General features: G+C 41.3%; 2 protein-coding genes across 2 annotated transcripts; both read right to left on the reverse strand.

Moving 5' to 3' along the window:
* Positions 1-729: 729 nt before the first annotated feature.
* On the reverse strand, positions 730-4,882 carry LOC114568391 (CMP-N-acetylneuraminate-beta-galactosamide-alpha-2,3-sialyltransferase 2-like). Its single transcript, XM_028597995.1, has 8 exons — positions 4,830-4,882; positions 4,170-4,222; positions 3,642-3,682; positions 3,297-3,493; positions 2,931-3,110; positions 1,533-1,578; positions 1,314-1,433; positions 730-1,177 (listed from the first exon to the last, which is right to left on the reverse strand). Exons 4-8 carry the CDS (start codon positions 3,428-3,430, stop codon positions 1,010-1,012), a joined length of 648 nt encoding a protein of 215 aa, XP_028453796.1. The 5' UTR covers positions 3,431-3,493; positions 3,642-3,682; positions 4,170-4,222; positions 4,830-4,882; the 3' UTR covers positions 730-1,009.
* A 16,561-nt stretch (positions 4,883-21,443) lies between these two features.
* LOC114567773 (CMP-N-acetylneuraminate-beta-galactosamide-alpha-2,3-sialyltransferase 1-like) lies at positions 21,444-24,323 on the reverse strand. Its single transcript, XM_028596880.1, has 7 exons — positions 24,312-24,323; positions 24,096-24,230; positions 23,757-23,953; positions 23,389-23,568; positions 21,967-22,012; positions 21,748-21,867; positions 21,444-21,611 (listed from the first exon to the last, which is right to left on the reverse strand). Exons 1-7 carry the CDS (start codon positions 24,321-24,323, stop codon positions 21,444-21,446), a joined length of 858 nt encoding a protein of 285 aa, XP_028452681.1.
* Between the last annotated feature and the right edge of the window lie 1,227 nt (positions 24,324-25,550).

A 25,550-nucleotide genomic window follows, 5' to 3' on the forward strand; every position in this document is an offset into this window, starting at 1 on the left:
AATTCGCCACTGCAGAGACTTATATTCACCAACGACAGCACACAAAATGGATATATATGCTACAAATACACATGGAACTGCTGCGTGATGATTATTACCGGAGCCTGGCTGAACACACTCACTCATCCCAGACGGCAGCTAGCAGCTAAGAGGGTAGGTGAATTTAAACAATAGCTAAGTTGCTAAATGCATCTTGTTGTCATGTAAGGGCCCTGTTCATGTTGTACAGACATTTTAATTGCATTTTGTGTCTGTTAAGAGGCACAAAGGCACTCTTTATCTTATGCCCCCATAACTGCCGTTTTAGCTGAGTGGGAGCTCTCGGCATTAGCTGCAGCAGCTCCGTGTTGCTAGCACCGATTCGGCTCGTTTTTTTTGCTATCGGCAGTACTCATATACATATAGCAATCAAGATTAACGGAAAACTTGCCCGGAGTTCTCCTTTAAACTAGCAAAGACACTTGCGTCGGGCTTTGCGTTGCGGTGTGCAAGATGGGGCCCTAAATCTTTGTGATCCGACATGTTTCTGCCACCTAACTCTTGTTCCTGTGGAGGTTGAAAGCACTTAGTTTTATTAAGCTTTGGACACAAGCTTATGTAAAATGTTTGTTCAATCATCACATCAGTAAATAAGTACAGTACACTGTACAGTATACTTCACCATTACACCAACCTTATTTATTAAATGTAAACAAGAAGTCATTTTGACACGCCTTTTTGTCCCCAACTTTAATACTACTTGTCACAATCATAACTTGTGCATTCTACACTAGTTAGCTATATATAGTGTAAACACATACTGTAGTTGTATAGTGTGTCTTCCAGTCATTAACACATGCAAATAATCATTCAGAAGTAGCATCTGCCTAGCAAACCCAGGAGATTTACATACACGTGCAAAAACACAAAGATTAATATCTTAACCGTCTTAACCTTGGAAAAAATGCAGCCCATCATGTTCTTCTACAGTTACCTACTACTAACCTTCCTTTAAATGATGAGAGAAACATCAGAACCCTGTATATAACTTGAGTTTCTGTTGCTCATCTAGCTCCTGGATCATTCTATACTCTGTATCTCCAGGATGTGGCCCAGTTTTTAAGTCTTTGTTCATGAGTTTTTCCCAGTAATGACTCCAGTTTCCATCACTGTCTGCTCCATAACCAAACACACTGACCTAGGACAACAAAAGTTAACAATGTCAGAAACCGAGGACATACAGGCTTCTCAATTATTTGCATCCACTTGTTAATCATTAGTGTGTTACAGTGGTGACATTCACAAGTAGAACTCTGACTTAAAAATTAACTTACCTCGTCACACATATGCAGGGCAAGAACCAAAGCCAGAAAGCCAGTGGAGGGGTAATAACCTTTCTTTTCCAGCCACCTGTCATGAACATACCTCATAAAAGCTGGATTAAGGACCATCACCTGTTGTGAATCAGAATTAGGCTTTAAACATATTTTTATGAACCATGACCTTTACAGCCAAAAAAGTTTATTGTTAAATGCATTCAAAATAATACTCACCAAATCCTTGTTAGCTTTGATTTTTGATCTTACACCCCAACGTGGTCTGTTGAAACAAACATGAATTGTCACACTTAATATCATTAGGGCCCGAGCGCCGTCGGCCAGCAAGGCCTTCTTGAAACTGATGGAATTATTATTATTTGTATTATACCAAATAATTGCCTTTTTGAGGGCCTAAACACACTCAAACACCAACCAAAAGTTACACCCGCATCAGGCCCAGTGCAAATGTATGTATTTCAAGGGTTTTGTGAATAGGCGTGACCCACCCCGACCCCCCACCCCCTCCAGTCTATATCCACGAAGTTCCACTTCTGGGATTGCTCCAGATGCATGTCCTTTCGCCAATGTCCCTTTCCTTCCGCTTTTTTTGTGTTGTAATTTTAAACTCTGGTGGATTTATGAGGACTATGGTAAACTCCTCCTCAGATCTCTACAGGGTAAATCCAGACAGCTATCTAGATTATCTGTCCAATCTGAGTTTTCTCTCGCACGACTAAAACAACTTTTGAAAGTACACGTTCCACCAAAACAAGTTCCTTCCCGAGGCTATTTTGCAGCGGCTCCATGTGGAGCTTAGCGCCGCCTATGGCGATTGTGATTGGTTTAAAGAAATGGCAATAAACCAGAGCACGTTTTTTTATTCCAATCCCGGTTTGCTGTGTGAATTAGCCAGACCCTCCTCCGCAGCACTGTACAGGAAGGTCTGCGAAACTAGTGCCCCCCCCTAACAGTTTTCAAAGTTGAAGCCCCCTCCAATGAAAAGTTATTACCAACTTGAGTTTTCGTTGAACGTTGTGGGCGTGGCGGCCATTTTGAGCGTTTAGCGATGAACAAGAAACAAGAAATGTCTTTGCCAAGGTGTCTTATAAAGTAATGCTGCAGTATTGGGCTATTTTTTAATAATGCTGTTTGCACTCCACAATCTACTGATCACTATTTCCAACACTGATGTTTGTACATGTTGCTGGGGTTCTCTCCCCATTTATTTTTCTTCTCTTCTCTCTCTAGCAGAGGCTTGTTCTACATTGTCCTTACTTCTGGATACCTGATCGACTCATTTTAAAACATTTTCTTGGTGTGGTATTTGGCTTTTCAGCAGAATTCTGGGTGCATATATTATATCTCATTCAGTCTGCCAGTAATACCTGAGGGTGTGTGACACTATGCAGAAAAGAGAGAGAGAGAGAGGAAGAAAAGAATTTCCTGAAAATGAAGAGAGAACCTTTTTTTTAAACTACATTTTAGTCTCGTCTTTTCTTTGTCAATGGTTGTATCGTCTCGTGTTACCATTGGATAAAAGGTGTTAACGAACACTTAGCGCCATAGTTTTTGTTTACAAAATAAACACTGCATGGGCCAAATGATCACATAGTCCATAGAAATTTGACTCACATTGACTTAAATCCTGTGGTGAGGGCTCCTGTGAGCCAGTCAAAGTCAACCATCTTAAATGGAGCCAGCACAAGATGAGTGGTGTTATCTAAATCCACAGAACTCTCTGGATACATGAAACGATGAGTTGTTCTGGTCCCAACATCTGCTTCAAAGCCTTTGATTTGACCAGCGTTCACTCTAAATAGTGCAGAGGGATATATTTCACATGTCACTGTCCTTGGCAGAAATACATCGGGGGACTGCTTGAATTTTGACTTTTAGTTTCTGACATTGAGGAAACAATTTGTTTTTTTCCACTGACTCAACTAATTGTGACAAAGACAACATCAGAAGAAAACTGTTTTCTTTATCCTGAGGACTTACCTTATGATGACATTGTGGAAATCTAGGAGAGGTCCATAATGTGATCTCCTCAAATTACCAGAATTCCCCACCACAGCACAAGTCCTGCAGCGGTCAGGGCTGGATTCTAGAACATCTGGACTGGGTGGGACCATCAGAAACAGCCTGTCCACTTTTCCTCTGAAGGTACTGAAGTTGCCCTTTGCACGCTGTAAGCGCTGTCAGGCACACCAAACAAATGGATTAATTATATAAACACACATTGGTAGGCGTTGTCACCGCAGTGATGATGGCTATTGATTCTATTCTATTCCCTGATCTGAAGTGCAGGTTGAGAGACTGTTTTCTTGCAAGTTAACAACTTACCTTCCACCAGTTGAAAACGTCCTCTGAGATATTGTAGTTTGCTGACAAAAATGGTTCAACAGATTTGTTGAAACGCTTCATAAACCACGGATCATCTTCAGATAAACATCGCTCACAAGCACAGGGTCTTTCGTCCTGACGCAGGGAGCATGACATATATTCTCTCCAAGACACATAGATAGTAGTCATGCACAGCAGTATAATTAGGGTCCTCCCTTTTAATTTCATCTTCGCTGTGTGACGCGTCTGATTTGGTAACAACAGCTCCCATCCATAGACAAAATATGTGGCGAAACATACACAAGAGAGACTACAATCATAAATGAGGAAAAACTTGCCATATTGTTTATTTAAAGTAGTTAATAATTATACGTCTTTATTGTTTCCCCTTCATTCCTGTAGTCATATTTCCATTTATTTATAAGGCCAAATATAAATAAAATAAATGAAAAATATGTCAGTTAAATTAATAATAATAGTCACAATAATAATAAGTGAAAATGGATTAATGTTTTATTTTTGTCCTACCTGATGAGAGTAAATCCGCTTCTACTCCAGTTATATTGAGGAAACGTCTGACTCTAAGAGTATTGGAGGATGATGATCAACTAGCTGAATGCCATAATTATGTATGCTTTGTATCCATGCCAGGATAGAGTCTCAGATAATTGGAACACTGTGGTGGAGGGGTGTGGTTTGTATTAAAAAACAAATACAGGGAGAGAGTTATTTTTATGTAATCTGGAGACAACGTCAGTCTTCTGGACTCACAACCCTCTCTAAAAACTGGCATCATTACACCATACAGTAATGTCTTTAATGAGTTTACCTAAAAGATAACCATAATTTGTGTCAAATTAGACCAAAACTAAAATAATATTGTCTTTATTAGACATGATTCAAAATGTTATACCCTATAGACCCTAAACACTAAATTTTCCAGTTATATCTTATTAGAGGGTAATTTGTGACACATTACAACGCAAATGGCGTATTGTTACTACATGGTTTATGTCATATTTAATATCTCCAGATCAGCACAGTGCAGAGACTCTTTTGTTTTGTTTTGTTTAGAAGCAATGATATGTGCTGTTTCAACCAAGTACTCTAACAGAAGCTTTTCAATCTGTCATGGAATTACAGTGTCTTTGCAAAATAAATAAATTATGAATCCAAAAATCAACTCACGTAATCTTTGATTTGCTCCACAACCTTTGAACCCAGCGTCCTGCCGTGTTTTTAGCTTTGTAGTTAACAGTCACCCTCACGGTGTCACTGTAGCCCTTACAGAAGTTTAGTAATCCGCCCTGGAAGGTTAGTGACATTTCGGAGACTTTGGAAGAGTAAATCCACGACTGAATGGGTATTTAGTCATCTTTTGTATGGAAATGAAATACATTTAAGTTAGCTGCAGACAGAAGGCAAGATGTCACAGACTGAATGTGATGCTAAATGTGATGGGGCGACAGCACTGATTAAATATTAAGAACAACTTTTTATTTAAGATTTGAGTTTGAGGTGTTTATGGGAGTACAAAATAACACTGCTGGATTTAATCTTCATGATATGGTGTGAAGAAATGTGTGTGAGGCATTAATACTTAAACATATTAAGAGTAGCCTAATCGTTATTCCCACATGTACTTTCTGCAGTCTGACTTCAGTTCACCACCTCACCATCTGCGTCGCCAATTCCTATTTTGTCTCCAAAATGTGCGTACGCATGGGTCAGAGTTTGCGTGGAGGACCGCACATTCTCCCGTCAAGTTTGTTTTTTATATTTGCGTGGGAAGTGGCATACGCACATTTTCAGCCCCGTTTTGAGACCCCTGGTGAGCAGTTTCAGTCTGTGTTATGTTATGTAATCTGATTCATGTAATTTATACTTCATATATGCCGTCAGTTTAGGATTTGTTACTAATTGCTGTCATCAGGCCCATCATCATCATCATCATCATCATCATCATCATCATCATCATCATCATCATCCTCATCATCAACATCAACAATTCAATTCAATTCAATTTTATTTATAGTATCAAATCATAACAGAGTTATCTCGAGACACTTTACAGATAGAGTAGGTCTAGACCACACTCTATAATTTACAAAGCCCCAACAATTACAGTAATTCCCTCAAGAGCAAGCATTAGCAGTGGCTATTGCGACAGTGGCAAGGAAAAACTCCCTTTTAGGAAGAAACCTCGGCAGACCCAGACTCTTGGTAGGCGGTGTCTGACGGGGCCGGTTGGGGGTGTGATGGCGATAATAGTTGCATTGAAGATAGTGGAACAGTGACTTTGAAGGTAGTCGTAGTTCATGTCACAGCAGGACGTTGCGGGATGAAACGTGGCGCTGCAGAGCACGAGTGGGTGCAGCAGACGCAGCAGGACGCGGCCGGGCGTTGAAGGGAATCACAGAGCATGGCTCTGCGAAGAAGAAACATAAGGACTCCGGGGAGTAAACTCCCCAGAGCTAGGTTAGTAACAAGCAGTTCTGGGACAGGATGCATACAAAAGGAAACAAATGAAAACATTGATGAGAGGCTGTACTGGCCTGCCTCCCTCTACTCTCACTATATTATTGATTATATGATCAATAAATCTGATGACTATGAAGAGAAGCAGGTGGGCCGGGTTAGGCGGACACTGCAACTCCTCACTTCTTAACTATAAGCTTTATCAAAGAGGAGAGTTTTCAGTTTATTCTTAAATGTGGTAATGGTGTCTGCCCCCCTAACCCAGACTGGGAGCTGGTTCCACAGGAGAGGAGCCTGATAGCTGAAGGCTCTTGCTCCCATTCTACTTTTTGGAGACTCTAGGAACCACCAGTAACTCTGCATTCTGGGAGCGCAGTGCTGTAGTGGGACAATAAGGTACTAAGAGCTGTTCTAGATAGGATGGCGCTTGACCATTTAGGGCTTTGTAGGTCAGGAGAAGGACTTTAAAGTCAATCCTGTATTTTACAGGAAGCCAATGCAGAGAAGCTAAAACCGGAGAAATATGATCTCTTTTCTTAGTTCTCGTCAGAACACGTGCTGCAGAATTCTGGATCAGCTGGAAAGTCTTAAGGGACTTATTTTAGCAACCTGACAGTAGAGAATTACAATAGTCCAGCCTGGAAGTAACGAATGCATGGTCTAGTTTTTCAGCATTGTTTTGAGAGAGGATATTCCTAATTTTGGCAATGTTACAAAGATGAAAAAAGGCTGTTCTCGATGATTGTTTTAGATGGGCGTTTAAGGATATATCCTGATTAAAAATAACTCCTAGATTTCTGACAGTAGTGCTGGAGGCCAGGACAACACCATCCAGAGTAGCTATATCTTTAGATAATGAAGTTCGGAGGTGTTTAGGGCCCAGCACAATAACTTCAGTTTTGTTACAGTTTAACATCAGAAAATTATAGGTCATCCAGGATTTTATATCTTTAATACATGCTTGAAGTTTAGCTAACTGACTTGTTTCGTCTGGTTTGATTGACAAGTATAATTGGGTGTCGTCCGCATAACAGTGAAAGTTAATTGAGTGTTTCCTAATGATATTACCTAGAGGAAGCATATATAAGGAGAATAAAATTGGTCCAAGCACTGAGCCTTGTGGAACGCCATGTTGAACTTTCGCGTACTTAGAAGATTTATCATTAACATTAACAAATTGAGATTGATCAGAGAAATAAGACTAAAACCAGCTTAATGCAATTCCTTTAAATCTGACTAAGTGTTCTAATCTCTGTAACAGGATTGTATGGTCAATAGTGTCAAAAGCAGCACTAAGATCTAATAAAACAAGTATGGAGACAAGTCCTTTGTCTGCAGCAGTTAGAACGTCGTTAGTAATTTTCACCAGTGCCGTCTCTGTGCTATGATGCTTTCTAAATCCTGATTGAAAGTCTTCAAATAAGCTGTTGCTATGGAGAAAATCACATTAGCAACTACTTTCTCAAGGATCTTGGAGAGAAAGAGAAGGTTAGATATAGGTCTATAGTTTGCTAAGACCTCAGGATCGAGGGTGGGTTTTTTCAGAAGAGGTTTTATCACAGCTACTTTAAATGACTGCGGTACATGACCTGTTAATAGAGAGATATTGATCATATCTAGTAGAGAGGTGTTAACCACGGATAATGCTTCTTTGAGTAGCCTCGTTGGGATGGGGTCTAAGAGACAGGTAGATGGCTTTGCTGAAGATACCTTTACCATTAGTTGTTGAAGGTCTATAGGATAAAAACAGTATATGTCAGGTCTAGTCGTTCTTCCTAGCAGTCTTGCGTTGAAAAGTGAACTATTAGAAGTTGAGGGCAAAAGGTGATGAATTTTATCTCTTAATTGTTATAATTTTATCATTAAAGAACTCCTGAAGTCATCACTACTCAGAGCTAAAGGAATAGATGGCTCAGTAGAGCTGTGACTATCTGTCAGCCTGGCTACAGTGCTGAAAAGAAACCTTGGGTTGTTCTTGTTTTCTTCTATTAATGATGAGTAATAGTCTGATCTGGCATGTCTGAGGGTCATCCTATAGGTTTTCTGACTGTCTTGCCAGTCCAAACAAGACTCATCCATTTTGGTGGAGCGCCATTTACTTTCAAGTTTTCACGAGTTTTGCTTTAATTTACGAGTTTGGGAGTTATACCAAGGTGCTAGTTTCCTTTGCTTCATCTTCTTCTTTTTGAGTGGAGCAACAGAGTCTAAAGTAGTCCGTAAGCAGGCCGTAACACCATCTACACAATTGTCGATTTGAGAGGGACTAAAGTTTACATAAAGGTCCTCTGTTGTATTAAAACAAGGTAATGAGTTTAGTGCTGTTGGAATGTCTTCCTTAAATTTAGCTATAGCACTGTCAGATAGGCATCTAGTATAGAAGCTTTTATCTAATTTCGTATAATCGGGTATTAAGAATTCGAAAGTAATTAGGAAGTGGTCTGATAATAAAGGATTTTGCGGGAATACTAATACATCTTCAATTTTGATACCATATGCCAGCACGAGGTCGAAGGTGTGGTTAAAACAGTGCGTGGCCTCATGCACACTCTGACTGAAGCCAATAGAATCTAGTAGTGAGTTGAAAGCAGTAGTAAGGGTATTGCTGTCAACGTCCACATGGATATTAAAATCACCTACAATAAGTACTTTGTCTGATTTAAGGACTACACATGATAAAAACTCTGAGAATTCAGATAAAAATTCAGAATACGGACCTGGAGCTCGGTAGACAACAAAAAATATAATTGGCTGTACTGATTTCCGTGTTGGATGTTGAAGATTAAGAACAAGGCTTTCAAAAGAGTTATAATTTAGTTTAGGTTTAGGATTAATTAACAGGCTTGAATCAAATATGGCTGCAACTCCCCCTCCTCGGCCTGATGCTCTAGGAATTTGAGTATTAATAGGACTGGGAGGAGTCGCTTCATTTAGACTAATATATTCTTCATGGCCCAGCCAGGTTTCAGTAAGACAGAATAGATCAATTTGATTATCAGATATCAATTCATTTATTAGTACTGTTTTAGAAGACAGAGATCTGATATTTAGTAATCCACATCTAATTTTCCTATCCTTTTCTCAACACAGGACAGTTTATGGGAACTGTTTGATGATCGTATCGGTGAAACCCAGATGATACACAATGCTACAGCTGATGCCACAGTGGAAGTGAAAAAAATACCTCAACGACGCGTTTTTTGCCCAGAACTCACGATCCCCTAATTACTGGAAAGAGAGAGCAGTAATCGCTTCATTTGTATGTCCTTGCTAAAAAAATATCTTTACATGCCAGCAAGAATCCTCTCCCTTGTGAGAGGATTTTTTCAACGGCTGGAGAAATTATCTGTAAAAAAAAAAAAAAGAAGTAGGCTAAGTCCTTCCAGAGAAATTAATATTTTTGAATAAAAATCTAAGAAAAAGTGAGACATTGTGGCTTGATTTCTTTTATTATTCATTTTTCATGACCCAAATAACATTATGCACAGTGAGGAGCCTACAGGTTACAAGCTTCACATATTAGAAAAATACAATAATAATAAAAAAAAAAGTGTTAATGGCTCGTTGTCAAGGTTGTTTCAGATCAACACCTGCAAGTGACCACTAGGTGTCATCGTTGAGACGGGTGTCAGATTGTTTCGAAGCCTCGACACAATATGGCACGTTTGCTTCAACTGTTTCACTGTTTTCACAAAGTCTCGATCTGCCCACCACTAGTGGATGGCAGGAGCGAAGTAGCAGCAGCAGCAGTCAGTAGTGATGGGACATTTGACACCGAGGCACCGAAGCTTGTATCACTTCCGCAAAGCACACTGGTTCGAAACAGTGTTGGAGCTTGTATCAAATTGAAATAAGCACGTGACTGATGACGTCCGAAGCTTCGAACGTCACTGAAACTCCGGAAGGGTTTGCTGGATTTGAATAAATGCCGCTGCACCGATACTACTCACTCCGAGGAGACGGGAGAGACGCGCGGCGAACACCTAGATAAGTTTTGTTGTGTTTCATTGAGTTGACGTGCTTATTTCAGAGCTATTTATTCAAAATGGACAACAGTCCAAACGTAAGGAAGCGTTCAAGGGTGTGGGAACATTTTGACCTACTATCCCCGAATAAGGTAAATGGCTACGTTTTATGGACTGTTGTATTATTAGGCCTATTTATTATTATTATTATTATTATTATTATTATTATTATTATTATTATTATTATTATTATTCCCGGCACTGTCATTCAGACATCTGCTAAATAAAGTAGCCTAGATGCATTAACTAGCCTACCTAGTAATTCAGATCAGGCCAGTCCAGGTGTTTCTCTCTAAACAGTCACACTTTTTGCATTATTTTAAGGTTCGGTGTTTACTATGCCCACAAGAACTGGCATACAACAATAATACATCTTCAATGTTGAGGCACCTCCGTGCAAAACACGAAGCAGCAGCAGCTGCAATATCTAATGCTCCACCCAGCGCCAACATTCAAGGCAATGTTCATTCCGGTCCTTCGTTTGGTTTGTTTCATTTTGTTTCATTATTTTGATCATTATACAACACACAGCCTATTAATCTTGTCTCACCCCACCAGGAAGGAACAAGCACCAAACTGGGCGAAAGGATATCACTAGCTGCAGCCCCCACTCCTTGCAGAAATCACCTTGATCGCCACCCTTGATCGCGTTATATCCTTTAATGTCACCTAATTCAAACACAATGGTCACTTCAGTTTTTAGTTGTGGTGTCTTTCTTCAAACATTATGCTAGGCCTACTTCACGGCTATGTTGTTTGTCCCAAACTCTGGCAGAATGTATTATTTGTTAAGGCTCAGAATTCACATTTAAAACATGCAAACACACAAAAAGCAACTGTCAGATATATATATTTTATAAACATATACATTTGCTGCATAATAATGAAGTAATGAATAATTACTGAATTAATATTGTCATTCAAATGATGCTTCTTGTGTGACAGTGTCCAGGAAAATGGAGCTGGATGAAGCCTTGCTGGAGATGGTGGTGGTGGATGCCCAGCCACTGAGCATTGTGGAGAATGCAGGGTTCAAGGCCTTTGTTAATCTCCTGGATCCCACATATGTTATCCCTGGGAGGAAGACCTTGAAGGCAATGCTGCAGAAAAAATATGAGGACACCAAGGAGAAGGCTGTGGCTGAGCTCGGGAAGGCATCCACAGTAAGCCTGACTGCAGACATGTGGACATCTATAAACATGGATGCCTACTTGGCAGTAACGTGCCACTATGTCACAGCAGAGGCCAAGCTTTCCACTGTGCTTTTAGGAGTGAGGAAGTTCCCTGACACGCACACAGCAGCTAACATCGCTGAAGCAAAGTCAGCCCTTATGACAGACTGGGGAATTACAGGGAAGGTAACAAGCTTGGTGACCGACTGTGCGTCAAACATGATTGCATGTGCTAATCAGTTACATCTCCGCCATGTCCCCTGTTTCGCACATGTTTTAAACCTTGTGGTGAAGCGATCCCTTGCTCTAACCCCTGAGCTGGAAGAAATGCGGTCTCGTGCACGCCGCATTGTGCATCTTTTAAATGCAGCACAACTGCCAAGGAAAAACTGTGCGAAATCCAGCTACAGATGGGTAGACCTCTGCTGAAGCCAATCCAAGAAGTGGATACAAGGTGGAATAGCACCTATGCCATGCTGCAGAGGATCCATGACCTGCGAGAGCCTTTGGGAGCAACTTTGGCTAATCTAACTAATGACATCACTCCCTTTTCAGCAGAAGAATATGAGTCCATCCAGCAGTGTCTGCTGGTTCTGAAGCCATTCCACCTGGCCACTGTCGAACTGTCAGAAGAACAACGAGTGTCTGGCTCCAAAGTCATTCCGATGGTGAAGATGTTAAGACATCGTACTAGCAGACTGTGTACAACAATGGCAAACCCATTGGCACAGAAACTGGCCAGTAATGTGCAAAGCACTTTAAATGACAAGTTTGCCATTGTTGAAAGAATGACTGCTCTCAGTGTGGCAACACTTGTGGACCCCAGGTAAAGTAGGTACTCAATGATAAATTTGGCATTGTCGCAAAAATGACTGCTCTCAGTGTGGAAAATCTTTTGGACCCCAGGTACAAGGAGATGGGGTTCTGCGGTGCAAACTCGTCTCAGGCTGCAGTGGAGAGACTCACCAGGGAATGTGCAAACATCATTCCACCACCACCAACATCACCACCACTACCACCACCATCCTCACAGGAGTCTTCAGAGCAGGAGGACAATCTCTGGGGCCTGCTTGACAGCCACGTTGGCACACAACGTGGTTCCAACGCAACAGCCAGTGCCATTGCCGAGGTCCAGAGGTAAATTGTTGGGATTGGTGGTTTCCCTACAGACATAAGAAGAATTATAATGACATAAATTGTATTTTCCTTCTGCTTACAGGTATTTGAAAGACCCACATTTGCCTAGGTCAGAGGACCCTCTTAAATACTGGGAAAGGCACCACCTTGTCTTTCCACATGTCTCTCAAATAGCCATGCGCTATCTATGCACTCCAGCATCCTCAGTGCCATGTGAGAGGGTCTTCTCCAAGGCTGGGGAAGTAGTCAGCAGCCGACGAAACCGCCTCAAACCCAGCACCGTCGAACACATTTTGTTTCTCAATAAAAATCTGGAAAGGAAAACAAGTACACAATAAGCATTCCCCAAACTGTCATTCACAATCCCCGTTACTGCACAAGCACCTTCCCCAAACCTCCTTTGTACACAAGCACTTACACACAAACGACCTCTTGTATTTCACATAGACCTGTATCACAAGCACCTTCCCCAAACCTCCTTTGTACACAAGCACTTACACACAAACGACTTCTTGTATTTCACATAGACCTGTATCACAAGTACTTTCCACAAACCCCTTTATGCTTTCTGAATTGTAGCAACCCTGTATATAGCCTATGCCTCTGCTGCAACTGCATTCTATATTTGGTTACTGCTCAAAACGTGTTGCCACGTGTCTAGGTTACTCAGCAATAATTGTAGTAAAACAACTTTGTTGCAAGAATTATTACGGAATAAACTAGACACGTGTTTGTCATACAGCTATATAATAAGCATGATACACCTGCTCCATATGTAACGGTAGTGGGAATCATACCTCAGGCATCAACGTTGCCTTTCCTCCAACGTAGGCTATGTTGCAAGACGAGAAAAACTATTCAAAAGGCACGTGTAGTAGGCTAAGCATTCACAAGCTTCGCTTCATGTCGCTACGTGCTTACCAATGGCCCGTTACAATTTACTGGAACATCGCGGGGTATATGAGTGGCTTGCAATGTATTTGATTAACTTATCAATTAGCCTACCTACATACACCTGTATGCAATTATACGTAGCGGTAGAAGGTGGCATTGTTGCTGCTGTTTATTTTATCCATATTTAGCCGTATTTAAACATCCTCAAATCCTGATCACAGTAGTTTATATCATTATATTATAATGTTATATTCAAACGTTGAAACACAGGCTTTATATTTTTAATTCAGTCTTGTCATGTTCATGTCATTTAATTCAAGTTCAGTAATGTCATTTCATGTGCATGTGTCTGTCACTCCTGTGTTCATGTTATAAGCTTCGTTTGTCTGTGTCGAGTTCATAGCCGCTGTCATTTCTGCGGACCAGCAGATGTCACTGTGTTGTCTTCGATGCTTTGATGCTTCGGATCATTTTGCGATACAATCAGGAAGAAGCTTCAGAGGCTTCACAAGGCTCCGTTTGCCCATCACTAGCAGTCAGGTTCCAGTGGAAGCTGAAGCACAAGGGAAAAAAAACCGATCAGGACAGGCAAAATACAATGCGCAAACAGGTAACAAGCTGTGTCATGAGCTAAACTGACTGTGGTCATCTTCACTATGATCTGACACAGATTGGAAGGTTGACCGGGTATATGAAGCAGAGGTGATTGTGGTAGATGAGCTGCAGCTGGAAACCTCACACTCGCACACCAGACTCCTGCAATTAGAGACAGACAGAGGGAAGGGGGAGGGGCAGGGTCAGATTTAGTCATTTTGGGGCCCAAGGCAAACACAGACATGGGGCCCTCTACACAGACACACACACACACACACACCACACAAACACACACACCCTCTCACAGACACACTCACTCACACACACACACACACACACACACACACACACACACAGACCCTCTCACACAGACACACTCACTCACACACAGTCACTCACACACACACACACACCCTCTCACACAGACACACTCACTCACACAGACACACACACACACACACACACACCCTCTCACACAGACACACTCACTCACACAGACACACACACACACACACACACACACACACACACACCCTCTCACACACACACACTCACTCACACACACACACACACACACACACACACACACACACACACACACACACACACACACACCCTCTCACACACACACACACACACACACACACACACACACACACACACACACACACACACAGACCCTCTCACACACACACACACACACACACACACACACACACACACACACACACACAAATGACTGCTAGTACTCATTAGTTGTTCATTGGAATTGTTGTCTTTTTTTTGTCATAGACGTCATCAACATTATTATCACTGTCACTGAAAGTGAACGCAAAGTTTTGTTACCTGAAGTTGAAGGCTCCTCCTCATCCCGTAAAGTTGCCTTGGATGTAACGTTAGCAGCAATAGCGCTGGAGCAGCCTGGGCTGGCACTGTCGGCAGCAACGGGTAGCTCCTCCTTGCTAGCAGCGGTGCGGTCGTGATGGTGCTTGTAGCATGGGTTGTAGCGTTGTTGTCATTGTCAGCGGCGGGCATCACGAAGAAGTTTGTTAACTTCGGCAATTTAAAAAAAAAATGTTTTGCTTTCCTCCCGCTTCCTCCTTTTTTCAGCACCGCTTGGGTAGTTTCGCTTCATTACTCTACTCTGTACACTGTCTGTCACTCTGCACACACACTCTGTCTAAATACATCCATGGTCTGTCACTTTTTTTTCTCCGTTTTTTGGTGAAGTACATTACGGCCTTGTCACTTTCGCAGATGTGCAGTAAGTGAGATAATGGAATAGTCCAATGTAGTGAGGTGGGGTGGGGGGGGGGGCCTCCGCTCTGCAAAACTAATGATTTGATGCCATTTTTTGCAAATGGAGTTTTAGAAATTTTGAAGTTAAAAAGTTAAAACCCGCTCATGTTTTGAAAACAATGTTTAATGGGGCCTGCAGCTAATCAAGTACACTAATACAGCATTTGAGTGTCTCACCTAAAACCTAGCTTCTAAAGAATTAATCAGGTCATGTCTGACATTTAGCATATGAAGGAGACTCATTGTCCCCACGGGAAAGGTAACTATTGTTTCTGGTTTTGGGGAGCCACTCCCTGCAGGGCCAGGCGTGATTAGTCAGAATCGGCACTACCATGTGAAACGACCTTTGTCTGTGACCTGGGGTAAACCTAAAATCAGAGGTGTGTCTTTAATCAGAGACCCACAATTCCACAGGAATATAATTCGGAAACTGATGTGATGTCGGGACTTCAATCTGTGACCCCGACAGGGGAAGCACGTTGAAGTCCGCTGTTTACAGCGTATTGTTTGTCATGTCACATTACTGTTCTTCTGTAACTCCGCAAGGAGAAGCATGAGATCAGTCCGCTGTCAGCTGCAGTGTTTTCATGTTTTATGTTTAATTGTGTTTTGTCTTGTCGTTTTCATGCAGTTTCATTAAACCTTTTGCTTAACTTTCAATTCGACCACAGCCTCTCCTCCTTCCTGCAGAAATCAGAACGAACACGTCTTTTAGAGAATTCTTAACAGAAATATATAATTTTTGAAAAGTAAAAAAAAAAAAAAACCTTAACCATAATGGGTTAATGGGGCATTTTGGGGGCCCCTAGGTAGCTCGGGGGCCCAGGCAATTGCCGACCTTTGCCTAATGGTAAAATCCGCCCCTGGGGAGGGGAGAGACAGAGAGCTACCTAGCAGCAGCAGGCCTAACATTAGGAGACCTTAAGGAACACTGTGAAATACCCTATATAATCATTCTATCACCCCGTTAAGGCTTTGTGTGAGCACACACAGACAGATAAGGAGAGGAGACGCTGATTGCAGATAGAGGCGTGTGTGCGCCGTCCACATGAGGCGTAAATTATGACAAAATATTTTTATTGGATAATTTTCAACATCAGGAGAAGGCTGTGTCCTGTCACCTATTTTATACATGCTGTACACTGATGACGAGTCAGTAGATCATATCAGTCAGTGGGATTAATTCTCTCGGAACCATGAATGTCTGTAGTACACAGTTTCATAGCCATTCAATAGTTGAGATATTTCGATCTGTACCAGAGTGGTGGACAGACAGGCTGGCCAATAATGCCATCTAGAGGCAAGCCATTAGCATGGCTAAAATTAAAGGTTAAACTATCTTCTTAGTCAAGCCATATCTACACACAGGGCGGATCTACCGGGGTGGCATAGGGTGGCAAATGCCACCCTAAAAGAAAAAGCTTGCCACCCCTGCTGCCACCCCAGTTGGCAGCAACGAATTAAAAGTTACGGCCAATTTGACAATTTAGTTTGCTTCCACCTCTCACACATCTGTCACTCATCACCTGTGTCTTACCTTAATGCCTTTCCTGTGATAATGCCCCTTGCTTCTATCATACTTCTATATCTCCTATTAAGTGAGATCACATTGTATGGTCACTTATTCCTAATATGAACCTCAAATGCAGGACACTGATTGCATGAGATTAAGTTTGTCTTTATGGGTTTATAAATGGCAGCCTGTGCTCTTTTGTAGTGTTTACCATAGATACTATTTCTCATCAAACTGTGATAACTGTGATTAAATTCAGTATATATACAGTACAGGCCAAAAGTTTGGACACACCTTCTCATTCAATGTGTTTCTTTATTTTCATGACTATTTACATTGTAGATTCTCACTGAAGGCATCAAAACTATGAATGAGCACATATGGAATTATGTACTTAACAAAAGTGTGAAATAACTGAAAACATGTCTTATATTTTAGATTCTTCAAAGTAGCCACCCTTTGCTTTTTTGATAGCGCTGCAAACCCTTGGTGTTCTCTCAATGAGCTTCATGAGGTAGTCACCTGAAATGGTTTTCACTTCACAGGTGTGCCTTGTCAGGGTTAATTAGTGGAATTTTTCCCTTATTAATAAAAAAGCAAAGGGTGGCTACTTTGAAGAATCTAAAATATAAGACAAGTTTGCAGTTATTTCACACTGTTTTGTTAAGTACATAATTCCATATGTGTTCATTAATAGTTTTGATGCCTTCAGTGAGAATCTACAATGTAAATAGTCATGAAAATAGAAGGAAATGCATTGAATGAGAAGGTGTGTCCAAACTTTTGGCCTGTACTGTACGTCTGCCATACGTTGCTACCCCTCAAAAATTCCTGCCCCCCTCTCGCCACCCCATAAATATTTTTCTAGATCCGCCCCTGTCTACACATATCTTTCTTTGTGATTGCTAAACCTCTGGTTTTTTACTGTTTTCATTTGTTTATATCTTTAGTATCTTCTGCTGTTGAACTTGTTTGGACTTGGCAAGTACCTCTCCCTCTCTGAAGTGAGTGTCATTGGCTCTTGGATGGCCTCGGGGCAGCGCAGACCGCCCCGCAGCACCTATGGTGGACGACCTAGGGATTTGTGGTGACGAACGGTTTCCGGTGGAACTAGGGGCACAAGAACTGATGACCGGCAGGGCACAGGAACTGGGGACAGCAGAGGCTCTCTCCAGAGGTTGAGCACTAGGCCGGGCGATGAGGGCGGAAACCATCTGGAGGCCGGCAGTGAAGGTGAAACCTCTACAGAGGCCGACGTCAAAAACAAATACCCTCTGGGGCTGAGCAGGTCAACAAGGAGACCTGAGCCCGAAAGGTGGGTTGGAGGACTGGAGACCGGCAACAAGTCAGCTGGGCTGTAGCCCGGCGTCAGAGCAAATGGGGAAACAAGGGGCTTCTGAGGCACAGCTTCTAAAACCTGGGTGGGGAAAGTGAAATAACAGCGCTGGTCCCCTCCCTCATTACCACCACTGAGGTGCACTTGAGCAAGGCCCTTAACCCCAACTGCTCCAGTGGAGCTGCTCAGTGGTTGTACCGGGCAGCTTCCAGGTATGAATGTGTAACTGTGTGAATGTGATCAGGGCGTTCCTGCAAAGAGAGGCTGCCTCTCAGCAGTGTTTGGAACAACGCCGCTTTAAAGAACGGCGTTAGGTAATGGCGTTATTTTTTCAGTAACGGGTAATCTAACTAATTACTTGTCCCGTCGTTACAACGCCGTTAACGTTACTGGACGTTAAATGCGGTGCGTTACTATGCATTGATTGAATAAACTGTGTAATCCGAACGCATCCCTTGCTAACAGCTACTGAGGAGGTGGGTTAATAACGAAGTAAGTGTTTATGATTGGCTAAGGCAGAGTCGTGTTTCATGGTAGCCAATCAGAGCCAGTGTTTTTACACACATGCCAGCACACGCGCCACACACACAACAGCTAAACAGATTAGGCAGAGATGGCGAGTCAGGAGCAATCCGATGAAAAGTTGGCATTTTCAAGGTGGAGATATGCACTACTTATCATTTTTACAACTCATAAAAATACACTTATGTCTCCAAATAGTGTGTGTGTGTGTGTGTGTGTGTGTGTGTGTGTGTGTGTGTGTGTGCGTGCACGCGCGTGCGCATGTGTGGGTTTAATGGCCATCTTTTTTCCCTCCACTGGCTGGGAACTGTGCTCAACACTGCACACATCTTTGTAACATCATCTGTGCACCTTTTTATTAAGACAATACATAGTGAACCTCTGGACTGAGGACATTTGCATATTTATTGCAAATTTAGTTTGTGTGTTGCACAGTTTAAACTTTTTATCTTTGTGATCCGACTTGTTTTCTGCCATCTAACTCTTGTTCCTATGGAGGTTGAAAGCACTTATTGTAGTTCAAGTCAAATTAATTGTGGTCAAAGGTAGAGATGTTCCGATACCGATACCAGTATCGGTATCGGCTCCGATACTGCCTAAAACGCTGGTATCGGTATCGGGAAGTACTGGAGTTTATGCACCGATCCGATACCACGTAATAAAGCCCTAAAGAAAATCTATGTTAAAGTAGATTATTTATGTTCTTTTTCCGTTATAACTGACTGTCAAACTGGACAATAAAAGAAAGTACTGTGGCGTTCATCGTTTGTGTTTGTTCATGTTTCACAAAGATAGAAATAATATCACATTCATACAGGGATAGTAGTATACAGCTTTTAAAACATAATAAAATATATGACACACTGGTATCGGATCGGTACTCAGTATCGGGCGATACACAAGTTCAGGTATCGGAATCGGTATCGGGAAGCAAAAAATGGTATCGGGCCATCTCTAGTCAAAGGCAAGAACGTGCATGTCTACATTATGTTCAGGAGCGAAGACTTTGTCGACATCCGTTATAAGCAACTCTAATTTAATGAAGCATCTCACAACGACATACGCATCTACAAAGCTAGTGGCCAAAACCAGCGATACTTACACCAGGTGATCGCTCGCCATCCGCTAGCAAAGAAGGACTCGGAGCAAAGTCCTCCAAACAGCAAAAGCAAGATCTTTCTGCCTCACAACAAAAACCTATGACAGGCTGAAGTCAACCGTATGATAGGCAGGTGTTAAAAGTATATGTCATAACAGTTTGTATGGTGTGACTGTTTACTTTTCTTACAAAGATAATACTTGAAGTGCAGGATAAATCTCTTGCTGTCTGTTGACGTGCAATAAATATCGAAAGTTATGTACGTTAAACACCTGTCTGTTCTACTCATTTCAACTGACTTGTGAAAACTGCTAAAAAAAATCCAAATTCTTTGACATATAGGAACTTTTTTTTTTTTTAAAGTAACGCAAATAGTTACTTTCCCTGGTAACGAGTTACTTTTATTATAGAGTAATTCAGTTACTAACTCAGTTTCTTTTTGGAACAAGTAGTGAGTAACTATAACTAATTACTTTTTTAAAGTAACGTTCCCAACACTGCCTCTCAGTGAACCTTCCCTGAATAAATAAAGGTTTGGCGCCCGAAGATGAGTTTGTTGGTACCAGTTTCTGCACTGCTGATCTGTAGAGCTGTAATGTTTACGCTAAACCAGACATGGTATGATGCAGCTGAATGCTGCTGAGGTGTGTTATCTCTCTTTTACAGCACCTGTGTTTAGCATGCGGATGTGGCATGTCAGCGTAGAGGGGAATTCTAGGGGAAACTAAACTATATTAAAATATTTCTGTAATGTTCTTCTCATTGTATTTACAAATTGTTAAAAAGGGTGTACTCCTGTACCCTGACTCCACTGTACACATCACTGGAGTCATGATGTCTTGTCTTCCACTTATTACAGCCAGATGTAAAAGAGCAAAATATTATCATGAAAGGCCTCAATTTAAACTCTTTCATTCCTCAGTCAATGGGATTCTCATCAGCATTTTAACATTATCACTTTTTTCCTCACTCATTATTTATCATTTTTACAACTCATAAAAATACACTTATGTCTCCAAATAGTGTGTGTGTGTGTGTGTGTGTGTGTGTGTGTGTGTGTGTGTGTGTGTGTGTGTGTGTGTGTGTGTGCGCATGCATGTGTGGGTTTAATGGCCATCTTTTTTCCCTCCACTGGCTGGGAACTGTTCTCAACACTGCACCCATCTTTGTTACATCATCTGTGCACCTTTTTATTAAGACAATACATAGAGGACCTCTGGACTGAGGACATTTGTATATTTATTGCAAATTTAGTTTGTGTGTTGCACAATTTAAACTTTTTATCTTTGTGATCCGACTTGTTTTCTGCCATCTAACTCTTGTTCCTGTGGAGGTTGAAAGCACTCATTGTAGTTTGCTTTGGGCACAAGCTTATGTCAAATGTTTTTTCAATTATCACATCTGAAAATACGGTGAATTACGCAAACCTTATTTATTCAATGTAAACAAGAACACATTTTGACACAACTTTTTATCCCTAACTTGTGCATTCTACACTAGTTGGCTATCTATAGTGTAAACACATACTGTAATTGTATAGTGTGTCTTCCAGTCATTAACACATGCAAATAATCATTCAGAAGTAGCATCTGCCTAGCAAACCCAGGAGATTTACATACACGTGCAAAAACACAAAGATTGGTATCTTAACCGTCTTAACCGTGGAAAAAATGTAGCCCTTCATGTTCTTCTACTGTTACCTACTACTAACCTTCCTTTAAATGCTGAGAGAAACATCAGAACCCTGTATAAAACTTGAGTTTCTGTTGCTCATCTAGCTCCTGGATCATTTTATACTCTGTATCTCCAGGATGTGCTCCAGTTTTTAAGTCTTTTTTCATGAGTTTTTCCCAGTAATGACTCCAGTTTCCATCACTGTCTGCTCCATAACCAAACACACTGACCTAGGACAACAAAAGTTAACAATGTCAGAAACCGAGGACATACAGCCTTCTCAATTCTTTGCATCCACTTGTTAATCATTAGTGTGTTACAGTGGTGACATTCACAAGTAGAACTCTGACTTAAAAATGAACTTACCTCGTCACACATATGCAGGGCAAGAATCAAAGCCAGAAAGCCAGTGGAGGGGTAATAACCTTTCTTTTCCAGCCACCTGTCATGAACATACCTCATAAAAGCTGGATTAAGTACCATCACCTGTTGTGAATCAGAATTGGGCTTTAAACATATTTTTATGAACCATGACCTTTACATCCAAAAAAGTTTATTGTTAAATGCATTTAAAATAATACTCACCAAATCCTTGTTAGCTTTGATTTTTGATCTTACACCCCAACGTGGTCTGTTGAAACAAACATGAATTGTCACACTTAATATCATTAGGGCCCGAGCGCCGTCGGCCAGCGAAGGCCTTCTTGAAACTGATGGAATTATTATTATTTGTATTATACCAAATTAATTGCCTTTTTGAGGGCCTAAACACACTCAAACACCATCCAAAAGTTACACCCGCATCAGGCCCAGTGCAAATTTATGTATTTCAAGGGTTTTGTGAATAGGCGTGCCCCCTCCGACCCCCAGACCCCCTCCAGTCTATATCCACGAAGTTCCACTTCCGGGATTGCTCCAGATGCATGTCCTTTCGCCAATGTCCCTTTCCTTCCGCTTTTTTTGTGTTGTAATTTTAAACTCTGGTGGATTTATGAGGACTATGTCAAACTCCTCCTCAGATCTCTGCAGGGTAAATCCAGACAGCTAGCTAGACTATCTGTCCAATCTGAGTTTTCTCTCGCACGACTAAAACAACTTTTGAAAGTACACGTTCCACCAAAACAAGTTCCTTCCCGAGGCTATTTTGCAGCGGCTCCGTGCGGAGCTAAGCGCCGCCGATTGTGATTGGTTTAAAGAAATGGCAATAAACCAGAGCATGTTTTTTTATTCCAATCCCGGATTGCTGTATGGACTAGCCAGACCCTCCGCAGCAGCACTGTACAGGAAGGTCTGCGAAACTAGCTCCCCCCCCTAACAGTTTTCAAAGTTGAAGCCCCCTCCAATGAAAAGTTATTAACAACTTGATTTTTCGTTGAACGTCGTGGGCGTGGCGGCCATTTTGAGTGTTCAGCGATGAACAAGAAACAAGAAATGTCTTTGCCAAGGTGTCTTATAAAGTAATGCTGCAGTATTGTGCTATTTTTAAATAATGCTGTTTGCACTCCACAATCTACTGATCACTATTTCCAACACTGATGTTTGTACATGTTGCTGAGGTTCTCTCCCCATTTATTTTTCTTCTCTTCTCTCTCTAGCAGAGGCTTGTTCTACACTGTCCTTACTTCTGGATACCTGATCGACTCATTTTAAAACATTTTCTTGGTGTGGTATTTGGCTTTTCAGCAGAATTCTGGGTGCATATATTATATCTCATTCAGTCTGCCAGTAATACCTGAGGGTGTGTGACACTATGCAGAAAAGAGAGAGAGAGAGAGAGAGAGAGAGAGAGAGAAAGAGAGGAAGAAAAGGTGGAATTTCCTGAAAATGAAGAGAGAACTTTTTTTTTAAATCACATTTCAGTCTCGTCTTTTCTTTGTCAATGGTGGTATCGTCTCGTGTTACCATTGGATAAAAGGTGTTAACGAACACTTAGCGCCATAGTTTTTGTTTACAAAATAAACACTGCATGGGCCAAATGATCACATAGTCCATAGAAATTTGACTCACATTGACGTAAATCCTGTGGTGAGGGCTCCTGTGAGCCAGTCAAAGTCAACCATCTTAAATGGAGCCAGCACAAGATGAGTGGTGTTATCTAAATCCACAGAACTCTCTGGATACATGACACGATGAGTTGTTCTGGTCCCAACATCTGCTTCAAAGCCTTTGATTCGACCAGCGTTCACTCTAAATAGTGCAGAGGGATATATTTCACATGTCACTGTCCTTGGCAGAAATACATCGGGGGACTGCTAGAATTTTGACTTTTAGTTTCTGACATTGAGGAAACAATTTATGTTCTTTTCCACTGACTCAACTAATTGTAACAAAGACAATATTAGAAGAAAACTGCTTTCTTTAGCCTGAGGACTTACCTTATGATGACATCGTGGAAATCTATGAGAGATCCATAATGTGATCTCCTCAAATTACCAGAATTCCCCACCACAGCACAAGTCCTGCAGCGGTCAGGGCTGGATTCTAGAACATCTGGACTGGGTGGGACCATCAGAAACAGCCTGTCCACTTTTCCTCTGAAGGTACTGAAGTTGCCCTTTGCACCCTGTAAGCGCTGTCAGGCACACCAAACAAATGGATTGACATATAAACACATTGGCAGGTGTTGTCACCATGGTGATGGCTGTTGATTATATTTCATTCCCTGATCTGAAGTGCAGGTTGAGAGACTGTTTTCTTGCAAGTTAACAACTTACCTTCCACCACTTGAAAGTGTCCTCTGAGAGATTGTAGTTTGCTGACAAAAATGGTTCAACAGATTTGTTGAAAAGCTTCATAAACCACAGATCATCTTCAGATAAACATCGCTCACAAGCACAGGGGCTTTTATTCTGAGGCAGGGAGCATGACATATATCCTCTCCAAGACACATAGATAGTAGTCATGCACAGCAGGAAAATTACGGTCCTCACTTTAAATTTCATCTTGGCTGTGTGACGCTTCTGATTTGGTAACAACAGCCCCCATCTATAGACAAAATATCTGGCGAAATATACACAAGAGAGACTAAAATCATAAATGAGGAAATACTTGTCATATTGTTTATTTAAAGTAGTTAATAATGATATGTCTTTATTGTTTTCCCTTGATTCCTGTGGTCATATTTCCATTTATTTATAAGGCAAAATATGAGTAAAATCGATGAAAAATATGGTGGTTAAATTAATAATAATAGTCACAATAATAATAAGTTAAAATGGATTGTTTTATTTTTGTCCTACCTGTTTCGATTAAATCCGCTTCTACTCCAATTATATTGAGGAAACCTCTGACTCTAAGAGTATCGGAGGCAGAAGTTCAACTAGCTGAATGCCATTTGTATGCTTTGAATCCATGCCAGGATAGAATTTCAGATTGATGATATATCTTTGACGAACACGCACACACACACTGCAGGAGGGAAAACTTCCTCTTGCACTGGCTCTCAGTGCATCCCACACAAACACACCACCTTTTTGCAGATAAAGCAAACATGTACCCATTGTATTTTTTGGAAGAGGTGTAACAATGTCATACTGGGAAATCTTATTTCACAAGAGCTATTGTCTTCACGAAAGGAGTACATTTCTTTATCAACGTGTCCTGTGAAGTAATGCTGCAGTATTGTGCTGTTTGCACTCCACAATCTACTGATCGCTATTTCCAACACTGACCTTTGTAAATACCAACATGGGCTGTTGCAGCTTAACGGGAACACTAACGGTGACAATATCTTTGACAAACATGCAAACACACACTGCCGGTGCCTGAAGATGAGTTTGTTATACCAGTTTCTGCATTGCTGATCTGTAGAGCTGTAATGTTTAGGCTACACCAGACATGGTATGATGCAGCTGAATGGTGCTGTGGTGTGTTATCTCTCTTTTACGGCAGCTGTGTTTAGCATGTGAATGTGGCATGTCAGCGTAGAGGGGAATTCTAGAGGAAACTAAACTATATTAAAATATTTCTGTAATGTTCTTCTCATTGTATGTACTCCACTGCACACATCAGTGGAGTCATGATGTCTTGTCTTCCACTTATTACAGCCAGATGTAAAAGAGCAAAATATTATCATGATAGGCCTCAATTTAAACTCTTTCATCCCTCAGTCAGTGGGATTCTCATCAGCATTTTAACATTATCATTTTTTTTCTCACTCATTATTTATC

This window comes from Perca flavescens, chromosome 14, assembly GCF_004354835.1.
Source record: "Perca flavescens isolate YP-PL-M2 chromosome 14, PFLA_1.0, whole genome shotgun sequence".
Classification (NCBI taxonomy): domain Eukaryota; kingdom Metazoa; phylum Chordata; class Actinopteri; order Perciformes; family Percidae; genus Perca; species Perca flavescens.

Coding starts and splice junctions, on each gene's coding strand:
- LOC114567773 (XM_028596880.1), bottom strand. Junction 23,954..24,095: donor ACACTTTCAAGTGGTGGAAG/GTAAGTTGTTAA, acceptor TGTGCCTGACAG/CGCTTACAGGGTGCAAAGGG. Junction 21,868..21,966: donor TCAAAGCTAACAAGGATTTG/GTGAGTATTATT, acceptor GATTCACAACAG/GTGATGGTACTTAATCCAGC.
- LOC114568391 (XM_028597995.1), bottom strand. CDS start 3,430: ATGGTCCCACCCAGTCCAGATGTTCTAGAATCCAGCCCTGACCGCTGC. Junction 1,579..2,930: donor ACCACAGGATTTAAGTCAAT/GTGAGTCAAATT, acceptor TTGTTTCAACAG/ACCACGTTGGGGTGTAAGAT. Junction 1,178..1,313: donor CCCTGCATATGTGTGACGAG/GTAAGTTAATTT, acceptor TTGTTGTCCTAG/GTCAGTGTGTTTGGTTATGG.